Below are 15125 nucleotides of genomic sequence, written 5' to 3' on the forward strand. Positions count from 1 at the left end.
CCTCTGGGTTTCCCTTCAACACTAACCTAAAATCCAGCCTTTTTCAATAAGTCTTCCCCAGTGCTCCTCAATCCCTCTAAGATTGTCTCCAATTCATTCTGTATTTATTCAGTTTGTATATAGTTGTTTGCATGTTGTCTTCTCCATTAGAATGCAAACTCTTTGAGGGAAAGGACTATTTTTATATTTTCCTTCCTTCCTTCCTTCCTTCCTTCTTTCCTTCCTTTCTTCCTCCAGAATTTCATTACTAGCACAATGACTAATAATCCTTCTTGACTCTTGCAATCCAGGCCCAGGCTGTGTAGAGTAGTGGGAAAAGAAGAACCTGATCTGGTAGACTTTAATTGTAGTCCTGGAACTGCCAGCTGTTGACAGTGTAACCCCTGGACAAGTTTCTTTTACCCTAGGCCTCAGTTATCCTAATTGCAAAACAGAGTAAGTAGACTGCACTTGAGTGGTAGTACAGCGTCTATCATATAGTGGGCACTTAATAAATGTTGCTTGATTGATAAATGACATGATCTCTAAGGCCTTTGGAGTACTAAGATTCTCTAATTTTTTGAAAGGGACTAAATGACCCTTAGTCCTAGCCCTAGTTGTATTAAAAGTCTACCTTTAAAAACACCAACATGACTGTGACAATCATTCATTATCATTCTTCCTTGTGGCTCTCTTCAGTGACAGACTACATAGCTGTCCACGGGGTCAGGTCAAGGTGCTAGCTTGCTGACAGAGGAGGGCACTACTGGCCTCTTGGCCTCGGGAAACTCCTCTGACTGGAAAAGACTAGAAGAAAACGAGTGGGGGAGTGGGAGAGAACATTGACAACACTGGGAAAGTGTAGAGAGCTTGAGGCCAGCCGCCCCCGCGAAAAGGGCAGCGTGGGCAAACCGCTGGGGGCGGGAGGGGGGGCGGCTAGCGGAAGGAGAGTACTGGGAGTGGGCAGCCTGCGCTCGCGAGTAGGAGGCTCGGGCGGCGGCGGCGGCGGCGGCTCAGCCTGTCCGGGGCGCTCGGGATCACCAAAGCGCAGCTCAGAGCAGCAGCGCAGCGCAGCACTGGGCAGCGCACTGCCAGGGAGACTGGAGAGCAGCACGCGGGGCGGCCGGGAGCCCCCGGCACCTCCCCCCACTTCGCCGACCAGCCAGCCAGCCAGCTACCCCTCTGCCTCTGACTTCAGTTCAGCTCCACCCCCGTGTGGCGGCGGCTCCCTCTGTCAAAAACTGCGCTCCGCGGCTCTAGCTCAGCCCCGGGAACCAGCTACACCTGCCCGGGCGCCCTCTCTGCCTCTGTCCTCCCGCCCCCCAACTGGCCCAACTTGGATGGAGTTGGGGTCCTGAGCGCCCTCAATACCAGGTCAGAGGCGACCCCTCTACTTCCACTCCCGGTCCGGGACCCTCTTCTCTTGTCTGCTCAGCTCCAGAGATGGGAAAAGTTGGCGGAGGCAGCCGCGGCGGCGGCTCCCCAACCCGGCTCGGCGCGCTCCTTGCCCGCACCGGGATCTTGCTTCTCTGCGCCCGGGGCGCCTGTGGCGGGGGTGGCGGTGGGGGCGGCTCCTGTTGCCCCCCACCGTCCCCCGGATCAGCCCAGCGCTGGACACCAGCCCGACCTGGGACACCCACACTGGGGCCCCAAGATAAGCCGGGGCCGGCGGCTGTTCCTGGGGAACAGCGGCGCTCCGCGGCTCCTGCCAAGCCGAGTAGAGCGCCCGCGGCTCCCATGCCATTCCCCCGCCGCCCGGTGTTTACAGTGGCCCCCGGGGACAGAGCTCTTTCCCTCGAGAGGGGCCCAGGAGGCGACGGCGGGGCCGGAGGACTTCGCTCCCTCCGGAGAAGACGGAGTGGGGTGGAACAAGAAAAGGAAGATCGGGACAGCGGCGAGGGCAGGCGACCAAGGGGACCACCAGGGGACGGAGGGCAGCGGGAGCCTGGCAAAGCCACCCGGTTCCGGCTGGAGGAGCTGAGACTGACAAGTACCACGTTTGCACTGACCGGGGACTCAGCACACAACCAAGCCATGGTCCACTGGTCAGGTCACAACAGCAGTGTGAGTAGCAAAGAGGAGGCCAAGTCTCCAGGGAGAATGTGTATGGGGGTGGTGTGTGTTGGTGTACGGGGATGAAGGTCCCTTCCTGGGAACTGGGGGACGTCCCTGGAGCCCAGAGCTTGGGAAGGAAATGGTTAAAACAGGCTGAGGGCGTGTGTAGAAACTGGGAGGGGGGGAGCCTTCTGAATTTAGGGATGCTATGGACCTTCAGTTTTTCTCTACTCCCCCCTTTTTTTTACCCAGAAGTAATAATACCTCCTGTTAACCCTACCACCTTCTTTCCCCAAAAGCAATCCAGTGAGCGCCGCTGAATGCCGAAATTTTCTAAAGCACTTGATGAACTATGTTCGGGTCTTCCCTGCCCCCAGTTTATAAAGATGAGGACTGTGACCATGCAGATAATAGCTTTTTTTCCCCCCAAAGTATTATGAACACGGAAAGTGAAGGGTTAAATTTTCAGGCTGCTCAAAATGCCTTGTCCTTTATTTGCTAGTCTTAGTTAAGGGCTTCGAGTATGAGATAGCAAAGTCTTTAGGTATAGAATATCTGTGGTGTGGAACCCTGTGCCCTCCTCATTTCCCCCATCTCTGAAGGACTGCAGTGGCAAGCTGGTGCCCTTAATGTATTCCTGTTTCTTGGGAACAAGCGGATGCATGTTTCAGGGAGAACACTCCAGCATCCCCTAACAACATCCGCGTGTGTGTTGTCAGAGTTCGGGGTTTTCCAGCATGTGAATGAATGGTTGTTCTAGTCTAGTACTTCCTGGTCCCAGGAAGATCAGACACAGCAGTTACAACAACCCCCTGTTCTTCCTTCCTTTGCTTTACCTCTGGTGAATAACAGCAAATGTAGAAACCCATTTTGTGGGTGCAAGGGATGAGCTGTAATACAAAAGGTCGAAAGTGGGTAGAATTAATGGTAGGTGGACTCCTTGCAACATTCCTTCTAGCTATGAGGTGAAGATTGATTTAAAAACAAAAAACAAACAAACAAAAAATCCAGCAACAACCAATTCGACTTTTTTGTTCTAACGTTGCCTCTTGAAGTGGAGGGTGCTGAGTGCTGCTCAAGTTTAAATGGAACTTGGAAATTGTAACAGGAAAAAAAAAAGAAATTGTGAATTGCTAAAGAAATCTAAAAAGTAAGGAAAAATCTATAGGCTGTCATAAAGCAGGCAGGAAAGTATTAAAACTGGGGATGAGGTGGGAAGGAGTATTCAATTAGAAACGGGAAATTTCATTGTTCATACTACATACAGATTGTTTAATCTAGTACCCTTCATATTTTCCATTGTAATGTAACAGCTAAAAATTGTTCCTGAGACTTGTCACTTAGGTAGCTGTATTCATTGTCAGTTTCTAATAAGAGGAGTTGCTCATATCCGGAAGGCCATTATTTTAAAATTCTAATTCCTTTAGTATATGTTAAGGTAAATCATGATGAAAAAAATTAGTGTTGATCACAGCTGTCATTGGAACATCCACAGGGTTTTCCTTCAAATTCATCCTTTATGAAGGGGGCTAATTTTATCAAGGTTTGAGGAACTTCTTCAATTATTTGATCAAAGAAATTACTTCCCTTCCCTTAAGATTCTGTAGACTTTGCCCTATTCCTCACACCTAAACTCTTGGATCTTTCATCTCATAACCACTTAAAGTAACACCCCCCCCACCCCCCAATTTGAACTTGAGTCTTAAACTGATGGAATAACTTTCCCCGTGCTTTAAGTGATTAAGAAAAAGCTTCTGGCTTTAAAGGCAGGTTTTAAATACATCAAACATGTAGGTCTTGTCGCACTGGGAAGCAAAAGACTTTCGACTTGAAATATTTCTGGCTTTTACTGTTATCCAAGCCGTAAAATATCACTCACCAATTAAACCCTTGCTTTAGTTCATCTCTCAAAAAGGTCTTGGAAAGAGCTAGATGGGTATTTCCTTGGCAAATAAGATACTCTCCATTTTAAGAAGCACCCTATGATCATTTATGTCCATATAGTTGAGACCCATAAGTCTGCTTTACTATCCTTATCCATGGATGCAAATCCAGCAGGGCTTAGCTGGGTTAGTAGTTTAGAATGGTAACATACAAAGTCTTCTGAAATGTTGTAATTGGCACTGTGGGATGTGACCGTTGAATGTTTGACCATCCACAGCTACCTAGTCATTGCCACTCCTGCCCTTTAAATGTTTTGTCTCTGGAGAAACAACCAACTTAAGAAGGAACTTGGGAAGCAAGAAAAAAGAATAGTCATTAGTGTTTAGAAGAGTAGGGGTGGTGTGGAATACAAAGAGGGCTGGATTTGCATCTGGAAAGCTTGAGTTCAAATCCAGTCTTCGCTAATTTATCACCTCTGTGACCTGTGGCAAGTTATTTGGTTTTCTGGGGTGCTTTTTCCTCATCTGTAGAAATGAGGGGATTGGGCTATATGACCTCCATATTCTCTTCTAGCTCTGTGATCCTATCAGTACCCCACTTAAAGAGATCATTTGCCTTGGAGTGGTAGGACTTGAATGGGAAGATATACATACATGTATGTGCACATGCATATATGTGTACATATATGTATACACACATATACTACAGAGTGAAATGTGTGTATGCGTGTGTATACACATCCGACTCAGTCTATTTTGCTTAGTCGTGAAACAGTTATTAAAAACAATTTGAAATAAATATTAGTGATGACTGATAATTGTATACATATAATAGCTTATATTTAGATAGTCACTCTAAGGATGGTGAAGTACTTTACAAACATTAGTTAATTTGATTCTCACTGCAACCCTTTGAGGTAGGTGCTATTTATGGATGAGGAAACTAAGGTTGAGAGATTAAAATACTCCTTCAAGGCCATAATGTACCTGGTAAGTGACTGAAGCAGGATTCAAACACAGATCTTCCTGACCCCAAGTCCAGCATTCCATCCTCCACCCCATTTCTACTTCTAAATGCTTAGCTTATAAATCTGCTTCCCCATCCTTCATTGCTACATGCAACACATACCTTTTGAAACTGCTTAACCTTTAGCTAGAAGCCTTTGCCAAGAAGGGGGGCTGATTACTGTAATGCGGGTATTAGAGGTGCAAATTTATGGTAATTATAGGCTGCCTGTCAAACTCCTCAGGAGCCTTCTGTGGTTCACATGTTTCCCCTTTCCCTCCCACTCCTTCCAAAGATGGGCTCTGGGCGTAGTTTGGAGCAGGTAACAGTTTCAGCTCATCTGTGGGGGTGATGTTCTCCCCTCTACACTGCAGCTGTGGTTTAGGAAAACTGTCGCTAAAGTTCGTGGAACACCTTGGGATTCTTTGGCATGAAAGGAGCTGTGTATGAATCACTGTCATGAGCTTGATACTGTAAGCAAGAACACATTGCTCCTGCCCTACTCATCTTAGACATGCTGTGCCTTGATCTAATTTTATATAGTGATACTCAGTATGTTAATATATAATGTATGTCTCCAATATACATATGTATGTACATATGATCTCCTTACTTCCAAGGAGTTCCAGGATACTACAGCTGTGCTGCCTCATTAATTGTTACAGCAGTCTGCTTAGATAGGTGGCAAGCATTATTATCTTCATTTCACTTTTTTAGGATAGTTAATTTAAATGTTTCATTAGCTTTATTTTCTCACTTTGGCTATACATTTTTTAAAATTTTGAGACAGAGTATAACTTTTGCAAATCTTGTCCATTATTTTGTTGACTTCTATTTATAGCGTACTTAACATTGTTGTAGTTAAGAGTGTGAGCTTCTTCCACTCATTCTTCTAACTTTATTTTTCCTTGGACTTTAGGCTTACATTAATAATATTTTTCATTAGACCCTTCACATGTTCAGGCCAAAGTGGACTCAATTACTATTACCATATCATGGTATCATGAACTGGGTTTTCCTGCCTCCTTGCCTTTGCTCACGTCATTCCCTCTGACTCCAAAGCCTTCCCCTTTTAGTTATATCTTTCTCATTTCTAGGCATTGCTGATGTATCAGCCTATTGCTTATTTCCTGTATGAAGACTTCCTTGACCTTCTCCACTGCTTAAACCCGAAGTGATGTCTTTTTTATCCTTTTCCTGTCCCACTTTATACCACCTTGTACCTCTCATTCAATTATTGTTCCATCTCCCATGCTTAACACTGGTAAAAAATAAAATGATAGACACACACATACATACACACATATCCACACATATATAGCACAGCCCTTTGTAGTCTGTTAGGACTAACTTTGAAAAATTTAGTGAAAATTGGTAAGTGCATAAAGAGAGTCCATCCCACTCTATGAAATTAGAGGAAAAAACAATGAGTAATGGGTAGAATGTTGGACCTGAGGCAGGAGGCCCTGAGTTTGGATCTCCTCTTATGATGCTCCATAGCTAAAAGACTTTTGTCAGGCAAGTCTTATTTTACCTTTTGGAATTTCAATTTCCTCATCTGTAAAATGAAGATGGAATCATTTGTAGTGACTATCTCTCAGGGTTATTGAGAACCTCCAAAAAGACAATGTATAAAAATGCTTTTGGATCCCTAAAGGGCTGTCTAAATTTCAGCTACTTTTTTTTTTAAAGGAGAGATCATTTCTGATGGACAGGTCTTTTATAATGGGTATCTGTGTCTCTGCATGATACTTTGTATTTTTCTATTTGAATGAATTTCTATAGGTAGAGCCTGTCTACAATAGACTTAAAATCTCATTGGAGAAATAAGGTGTGTATACAAATAACTACTAATCAGGACATTTCCATGCTTTGAAAAAGAAATACTTCAAATTCAGAGGATGAGGAGAGTAGGTCAAGCATGGAAATATAAAAGAAAGCTTCATGATAGAGGTGGCATTTTCTAAGCCGAGCCTTAATAACAGTAAGTACCAATTCTACTTTGTGTCAGAGTTAACAAAGCATTTTCTCACAGCACTCCTTTAGGTAGGCAGTGGAAGCAGCTCCCTTATTGCATTTTCACATTACAACTTGCAGTATAGCTATTTGGACACATGCATTATCTCCAAAAACTAGACCAAGGGTAGAGATAACGTCTTACTTATGGGCTCATACAATCTTTTAGTACTATGACCTTAGCGGTCAACTCATAATTCTTCATACCCCATTCCAGTTCTGAAATACTGTGTGTTAATGCCTTAAGCAAACATGTCTGATTTTTAAGGATATTCCTGGCTTGGTAGTGGGCAAGTCTTTTATAATTGCTATGTGTGTCTCTGCATTATACTTTGTATTTTTCTATTTGAATGAATTTCTGTTGGCAAAGAGCCAAGATAATCATAAAGTATTAGGGTGCATTTGGTTTAAATCTGTTTTTGTGAATTTGCAAGAAAAAAAGCAGTAGAACTTATTTGACCTGTTACCATTCATCTCCATATAATTTGATTTTTAAAAAATGTTATCTCTGGAGAAAAAAAATCTTTATCTTGATAATGGAGCAAAGGTGTCTCTTTGATGTTTAATAACAACTAATAGAAGCAGCTTACTGAAACAAAGCCCTGCATTCAATGTCAGGGAATTTAGGTTTGAGTTGGCTCCATCCCTATATGACCTTGGGCAAGTCAGTCGACCTTTTGGACTATTATTTCCCTCTTCTGATTAATTCTTAAGGTTGTAAGGAAGATCCAATGAGTTATGTGAAAGTACTTTGAAAACTATAATGTGTAATGAAAATGTTATATATATATATATATATATATATATATATATACTATCTCTAAGACTGGCATCTCCCAAACCAAAGTTTACTGTAAGCTAGTAAAAAAAAAATCTCTGCCTCAGATTCTTTGATTCTCTGTAGTCTTAATATAGTAGTTCTCTAGGTGAGGAGCAAGAATAGGGATTTGGGAGAAGATGCATATGAGAGAGCAAGAGGCTATGAGAAGAAAGAGTATTCGTGGCTTTTAATAAGTAAAGATCTTCCATATAAAAAGTTGCTTTGGCCTAGCATTTGGAAAATTCTATTTTGGGGTGAACATAACATAATATTTGGAAAATTGCACTGCCCCTGGAGTTAAAGGGCCTGAGTTTAAACACTACCTATGATGCTTACTACTCATGTAACTTTGTAACTTCTGTGGGCCTCAGTTCCTTCATTGGGAAAATAAAGCAGTTGTCTACATGTCAACTGAGGTTGTTTTTAGTTCTAGACTTATTATGTTTGTAAATTAATACAATGACAGGTATTATTTTTCTTGACTTTTTCTAAATCTGTAGAACAACATGTGAAAATCATCTAAGAGAAGTCACCCAATTCCTGGGCTTATTTATTTATTTATTTATTTATTTATTTATTTATTTATTTATTGCTTATTCGCTTATTCATGAAAATCAAATAAATTTTTGTTTTCCAGACATTTCTACCTATATGTCAAAATGTTGTTCAAGACATGGGGGGATGATCCAAAAATATATGAGGTTTAGTCCCACCCTGTAAGAGACTAACTATCTCATTGGGAAAACAAAGAGTATATACCAATAACAATTATACTGGGCATTTCCATGTTACAGGAAACAAGTATTACAGGTTCATAGGTTGGGGATAGTAGTTGCTACATGGGGTATGATAACCCTGATGGGAAGCCATCATGAAGGAAGTAGCATTTTTTAAGCTGAGCCTTAGTAATAGTCAGTACCAATGCTATCCTTTAGTAGTGTAAGCAGTACTATCACATTTTATAGATGAGGAAACTCAATCCCAGAGAGGAAATATTTTATGAATGATCCCACAGCTAGTGTTTGAATTAGATTTTGAACTCATGTCACTCTTGACTACAAATCTAGCACTCTTTTTTCTAACCAAACCCAGTGCCTCCTGCCTCATGTGCAACATTCTACCTATTACTCATTGCTTTGTCTCTAATTTCATAACACTCCATCCCTCTCTTTATGCACTTATCAATTTTCACTAAATTTTTCAAAGTTAGTCCTAACAGACTACAAAGGGCTGTGCTATATATGTGTGTGTGTGTGTGTGTGTGTCTATCATTGTATCTTTACCAATGTTAAGCATGGGAGATGGAACAATAATTGAATGAGAGGTACAAGATGGTATAAAGTGCTATGGGAAAAGATGTGGAAGTTAGAAATGAGAAGCCGTAATGTGTATTATCTCGTCAGATGAAGACTACATTTACATAGGATTTTAAAAATTAAAATGTGTCAACAAACATTCTCAAAACTGGGGGAAAATACTTTCCTTCACATTTGAATTGTAGTAAAATTGCATATGTTCTAAAGTTACTGAGAAAAAAATAAAAAAACAACAACCCTGCATCATAATTGAAAATATGTGAAATTCTAATGCTTTGTACTTTTAAATTTCAGCAGGTGAATCATTGCCTTGTTTTAACTTGACTTCTTCCATCCACAAAAATAATCTGTCTTCACAAGTGTATTTTCTTCTGTTTAATAAGCATCTGGTCAATGAGAGCATCAGAAATTCTGTTCAGGCTGTGAATTAACTTCTCTCCCTCTGTTTGCTTGTTTTATGTCTTCAAACATCATATACAAAATATTTGTTCTGTCTTTGTGTGTATTTCAATTACAGCTATATTTTTCTGACTGGGAAGTACAGAAAATATACCTGTATTTGCTGACAGGAAGCGATTGCTGAACAGCATTCCTGCAGCGACTGAGAGAGAAGAAAGAAAAGAGATTCTGTTGGCGTGTGAATGAGCCAATCCCAGGGGAGGTGTAATGGTCACCCCAAGGAGCCATGTGCTTCTCTGTTCAATATGGGTGGATATTATATACAAATGATCTGAACAAAGATAAAGGAGGAATCTCACCATGCTTGCTTTATAAAGGAGTAGAACACTCTCTAAAGGGTAGGCAAAAAAAATGTTCCAAGGGAAAACAAACGAATAGCCCTACATAAGCCTTAAAGTGTGTATGAAAGATAGAATGTTTTTGGATTTGCAGAGCTCTTGAATATGATATTTCTTATATTTTTAGAGCACTTTGAATTTTGCAAGTATTTTTACCTTAGTTATGCCATTTGATTGTCATCCTTTCCTCCAGCCTACTTCATAAGATGGTTTATTGAATGATTTTTTTAATCTACATTTGTGAATTATTAAGTTTGGGAAACTCCCTTCATTGATTCCAATCCACAAACCCTCTGGAGTTGCATGTGGCATGGAGAGGCATTGCATGTGCTAGATGCAGTATTTGAACCCACATCTTCTCAATTCCAACATTGGATCTCTATCAATTATACTATACTACCACATTTTATGGTTACCTCCCTTATCTATGGTAGAACAAGTTGGCTTTGAGACCTTCAGCAGTTTATTTGGTGGAAGTGATGCAATGAGATCCCCAGACTATTGACTTCCATCTCTGAGGTCTGTGAAATTGTGGATTCTTGTAAGGGCCCACTGCCATCTTGGCTAGACAGTAAGAGACAATCAAAAGAACATGGGCCTTAATCAACCATACCTGGGGTTTTAATTCATACTTTGCTACTGAGTTATTGGGTGCCTTTGAATAAGTGTTAATCTTTCTGACCCTCAGTTTTTTTATCTGCATAGTGAAGTTATTAGAGTAGGTGATCCTTCTTGCTCCAAGTTTCTTTAAATCTATGATTCATTTCAAATCAGGAAACATATATTGAGCTTCCACTCTGAGCAAGGAATACCATGAGCTTGCTATGTCCAGTAGGTATCAAGACAAAAATGAAAAGAACCTATTAAGACAACAGTGAAAAGAACTCATGCCTTCAAGGACTTCCCATTCTCTGGTGGGATCCAGAGACCTGTTTGACAGACATTCAGTTCTCATAATTCGACCTAGATATGTATGGCAATGCCAGTCATTTTGGGTAAAGGTTTCAGGCCTGGGCCTCCTGAGGCCTTTCCACAGCTGCTCTAATGACTTGTTCTGGGATTTTGAACAAGCAGTTTTTCCCAAGATTAGTCAGAAAGCATGAAATTTAGTAGATTGTAGTCTCTATAAGGGCAAAGACCACAACTTAACCCTTTGAATACCTTGTAGAGCTCAACACAACATGGGCACACACAGGGTTCTCAAAAAATAATTGTCAAATAAATGAAGGGAGAGATTAGTCCCTCATAAAATGGAAACAATGGCAGATAGGTGATGCAGTAGATAGACCTTTGGCCTGCAGTCAGGAAGAACTAAATTGAAATCTAGCCTAAAACACTTAACTAGCTGTGTGACCCTAGGCAATTCACTTAATCCTGTTTATCTCAGTTGCCTCATCTGTAAAATGAGCTGGAGAAGGAAATGAAAATCACTAAGACAACCCAGTGGGGTCATGCATAGTTGTACAAGACTGAGCTATGACAAAAATGGAAAAGACTTACCATCTACCTCCAGGAAGTTTGTGGGATTTTGTGAAAGCTACAAAGTGTTCTTCCATTGTGGAAGTGACAGGGATGTTCTGACAACCTCCAATATACCCTGAATGTTTCTGGAGTTAACAACAAATGCCCAGGAACTTGCTAGTGGAGAATTGCACCCATATTCCCCATTCCTACCCAGTATTTGTATGCAGGTATATTCTGCTTAAAGGGAACCTTAAGAACAGCCTTAAGGAATGGAATATAGGGGAGAAAGAAGAGGGTTCACTTAGTTGAGAATGGTCACAAAAAGATCAAAGCCAATCTTTAGGAATTAAAAGGAGTTGCATAGGAAAGAACTTAATTTACACATTTATGCTAATTGTATTTTAGCATTAGCTCCCTCATTTTCTTTCTCTCCATCCCCCTCCCCAGCTTCTTTTGGGATTAAAGGTCAGAGTAGAGATCTGGGCATCCTAAGATCGACCAACAAGTATTTATTAAATGTATACCATGTGCCAGTCCATACCCCTCATTTTACTGATGAAGAAACTGAAGGACAGGGAAGAACTGACTTGACCAAGATATCCTAGTAACCAGAGGAGCCCCCTTTTTTAGAATAGACCCCAGACTTGTAGACAGGGGTTTATTGAACGTGGCTTTGGGGAGGTAATGGTTCTCTCTCGCAGTGGATGCTGAGGGCTGACAAAAAGGCTTTCTGACATAAACAGACCTGTTTCTGTGCTGTCTACTTCCACAGTCTCAGGTCATTCACCTGTTAGGTTGGCAGGATGAGAGGCTCTCCTATGTTACAGCTCTATCAAAGCCGTGACCTCTGTCCATCTCTCCAAGTGGCTCTCCTGGAGTTATTAATGCATGTCATCGGAGGCTTGTTACTGCTGGAAGATGTGTGCAGTTGTGGCATTTGGTTTCTTCCCTCCTGCCTAATGACCCTAGAACCATCAGCTTGAACAACTTGTACACCCTTTTAAAGAAAGTGCTAATAAGAATCTTGTTATCAGAAAATCAGCTAATCATCTCGTGCCCTGGAGCAAAAAGGATTGATGGCTTTAGTCATTTTCACCTAGCCAGAGCATCATACACTACTGGAACACAAAATCTCAGACCATCAATTCCCCTGCTCCCAGCAAGGGTTGAGAGAAAAGACTCTTACCCAACCTACCTCACTTTCTGTCATGCTTTTCATCAGAAGTACACTGCCATTGGGAACGGGGAAATCTTATTATTGGCCACTTCTTACTAAGTCAAGTGGTGGGAATGATGGCTGATTTTCTATGTGTTCTCTAGGGTATAATGGTGGTATTCTTAAGCAACCATCAAAGACAGGAGCTTTGATTCTTCTAGTCATGGGGAAAGTGTTAAGTGGAATCATCTCCATTGCCTGCATTGATCCCCTCCTATAACCAAGGACATAAGTTTGCAAAGGGTGCGCTGTGGTTCTAGATGCAGTCTGAGCCTTCAAACTCCAGTAGCAGTTATTCAATAGTGTTTATTATAGTACCAATCACACATTTGGCACCTGTCACATATTGCCATAAAGTGTGGCATGGTTAATAGAGGGTCAGCCTTGGAGTCAAGAAGACCTGGTTGAAATTCTGCCTCTGGTAAAATGAAGGGGTTGAATGGGATGGCCTCTAAGGTCCCTTCTTGCTCTTGATTTATGACCCTATGACATATTAGCTGTGTTACAATGGCAAAATTGATTAACCCTTCAGTGTCTAAGGCAGTCCTCTAAGACTATAAGTTACAGATGAGTTGCTGATCTGCCGAGAGAGATGGAGTTATAACACTGGAGGTTAATAATACCTATGAAATCACAGATCTGCATGCCTCCGTACAATAATAATATTTATTCAGTGCATGTATGAATATATATGTACACATATATGACATGTACATCTGTGATATTTAAGTATGATCAATATGATTTGCTAATATAGATCTCTAAAGTACCTTAGAGATTATCTTTGCCTTTATTTTACAAATGAGGACACTGAGACACAGAAAGATGAAGGTGACAGCCCTAGTTGGAACTCAGACCCAGGTTTTGTTCTTTCAGATATAGCCCGATGCCTTTTTGTTTGTCCTCAAGGGTACACACATGATATTTCCCTCTCTCTCTCTCTCTCTCTCTCTCTCTCTCTCTCTCTCTCTCTCTCTCTCTCTCTCTCTCTCCCTGTAGGTGCTGTGGAACATATACATGTGTGTTTATGAATACATTTATGCAAATGTACATGTGTGCAATATATTTATATAAACATGTATATCCATATTCTACTATACCAAGTAGTTATATGTGTGTATATGCATGTGTGCATGTATGTATATGTATATATGTATGTATGTGTATGATCCTAAGGTTCTTTGGAGATTTCTATTAGGTAGCAAAACATATTAATAATATTTAATATTATATCATTTTCACATACATGTATGCTAAACATTGTAAATATTTACACAGATATAGTGATAAACATATAAATGTTCTATATGTGCATAATATACATGCCTTATATATATGTGTACAGATTATATAACACACACATGTACATATACTCTGTATATATGCACACATTCCACTACTTAGCAGAGAACATTGTACATGGTAGTCCTCAGTAAGTGATTTGTGTTTGAGTAGAGTATTTCTCAGGGCAAATCAAAATGACTTTTATAGAAATTGACCTCACAACCTTAGCCTCATTAAGAATGATTTCCAATCAAATAAACTAGGTCAGACAAGCGGCTTATATTAGTCACATCTACAGCCTTCATACCCCTAACCGTACCCGGAAACCCACTGTGTGCAGAAAACATTTCTGCCTCCGGGTTTCTGCAAAGCTGTTTTAATATAGAAGAGCCTTCCACATTTTGTCTTCCTGACATGCATCAGCTGGCTTCTTCTCTGTGCCTTTGTTGAGTAGCCACTTTGTTGACTGGAGGAAAAACGGGTTTGCAGGTAATTATGTCACCCTGACACTTCCAGAGACTTCTGTGACCTGCCGGTCTCACTAAAGGTCACATGTGCTCATATTAGCTGATCAAACATCGACTCGCAAAATGAAGCTCTCCATCCATGAAGGTGAGGATGTCAGCTGGCCCTGTGCATTGTGGGCAAGGATCAATTCTGCTTGCAGCAGCCCAGTTGAAGATGACTGTGAGGACAAGTTCAGAGGGGGTAGAGAGAACTCTTCATTCAGCCAAAGAGATAGATAGGATTGACAGGCATGGGACTTTCTCCTCTCTAGGGATTAGTAGCAACTCTCCATATAGGCAAAAGAACACTGGCGACCAAGTCAGAAGAGCTGTCTTTGAGCCTTGGTTCCACTGCTTTCTAGCTGTGTGACTGTGGACAGGCCTGTGGACTTTCCTGACCTTGAGATTCCTCCTCTATTGAACTGGAAGGGTCATATTTGAATTACTTCACAGGTTGATGTTGGGAAAATGCTTGCTGTACCTCAAAGCTCCTGCAGAAATGCAGACTAATATTACTGGCCTTCATGTAAAGATCTCTTTTGGCATCAGGCTCAGGCTCATTATTTTATTATTTTTGTGCATCTCAATGATCAGGAAGGGTCCATGAGGAAGCATCCCAGAATCACAGGATTCTCAAGTTTGAAAGCACCTCAGAGGCCATCTAGTTCAACCCATACATGCATTGACGAAAAATCCTCTTTACAACATATTACACAAGCAGGTCATCAGTCTTTGCTTGAAGGCTTTTTTTTTTTTTTTTGGTGAGGCAATTGGGGTTAAGTG

At 41.2% G+C, this 15125-nt stretch overlaps 1 protein-coding gene across 6 annotated transcripts in view; it reads left to right on the top strand.

Annotated features, from left to right (window-relative positions):
• Nucleotides 1-1017: 1017 nt before the first annotated feature.
• Nucleotides 1018-15125, top strand: part of SORCS1 (sortilin related VPS10 domain containing receptor 1) — a 766642-nt gene continuing 752534 nt past the window's right edge. For all 6 annotated transcript variants that reach the window (XM_043988103.1, XM_043988104.1, XM_043988101.1 and 3 more), the window contains exon 1: nucleotides 1018-2043. In XM_043988103.1, the coding sequence (XP_043844038.1) occupies nucleotides 1423-2043 (621 nt within the window). In that variant the 5' untranslated portion in view covers nucleotides 1018-1422. The remainder of the gene's footprint in view (nucleotides 2044-15125) is intronic.

This window comes from Dromiciops gliroides, chromosome 2 (genome assembly GCF_019393635.1).
Source record: "Dromiciops gliroides isolate mDroGli1 chromosome 2, mDroGli1.pri, whole genome shotgun sequence".
In the NCBI taxonomy this organism is placed as follows: Eukaryota; Metazoa; Chordata; class Mammalia; order Microbiotheria; family Microbiotheriidae; genus Dromiciops; species Dromiciops gliroides.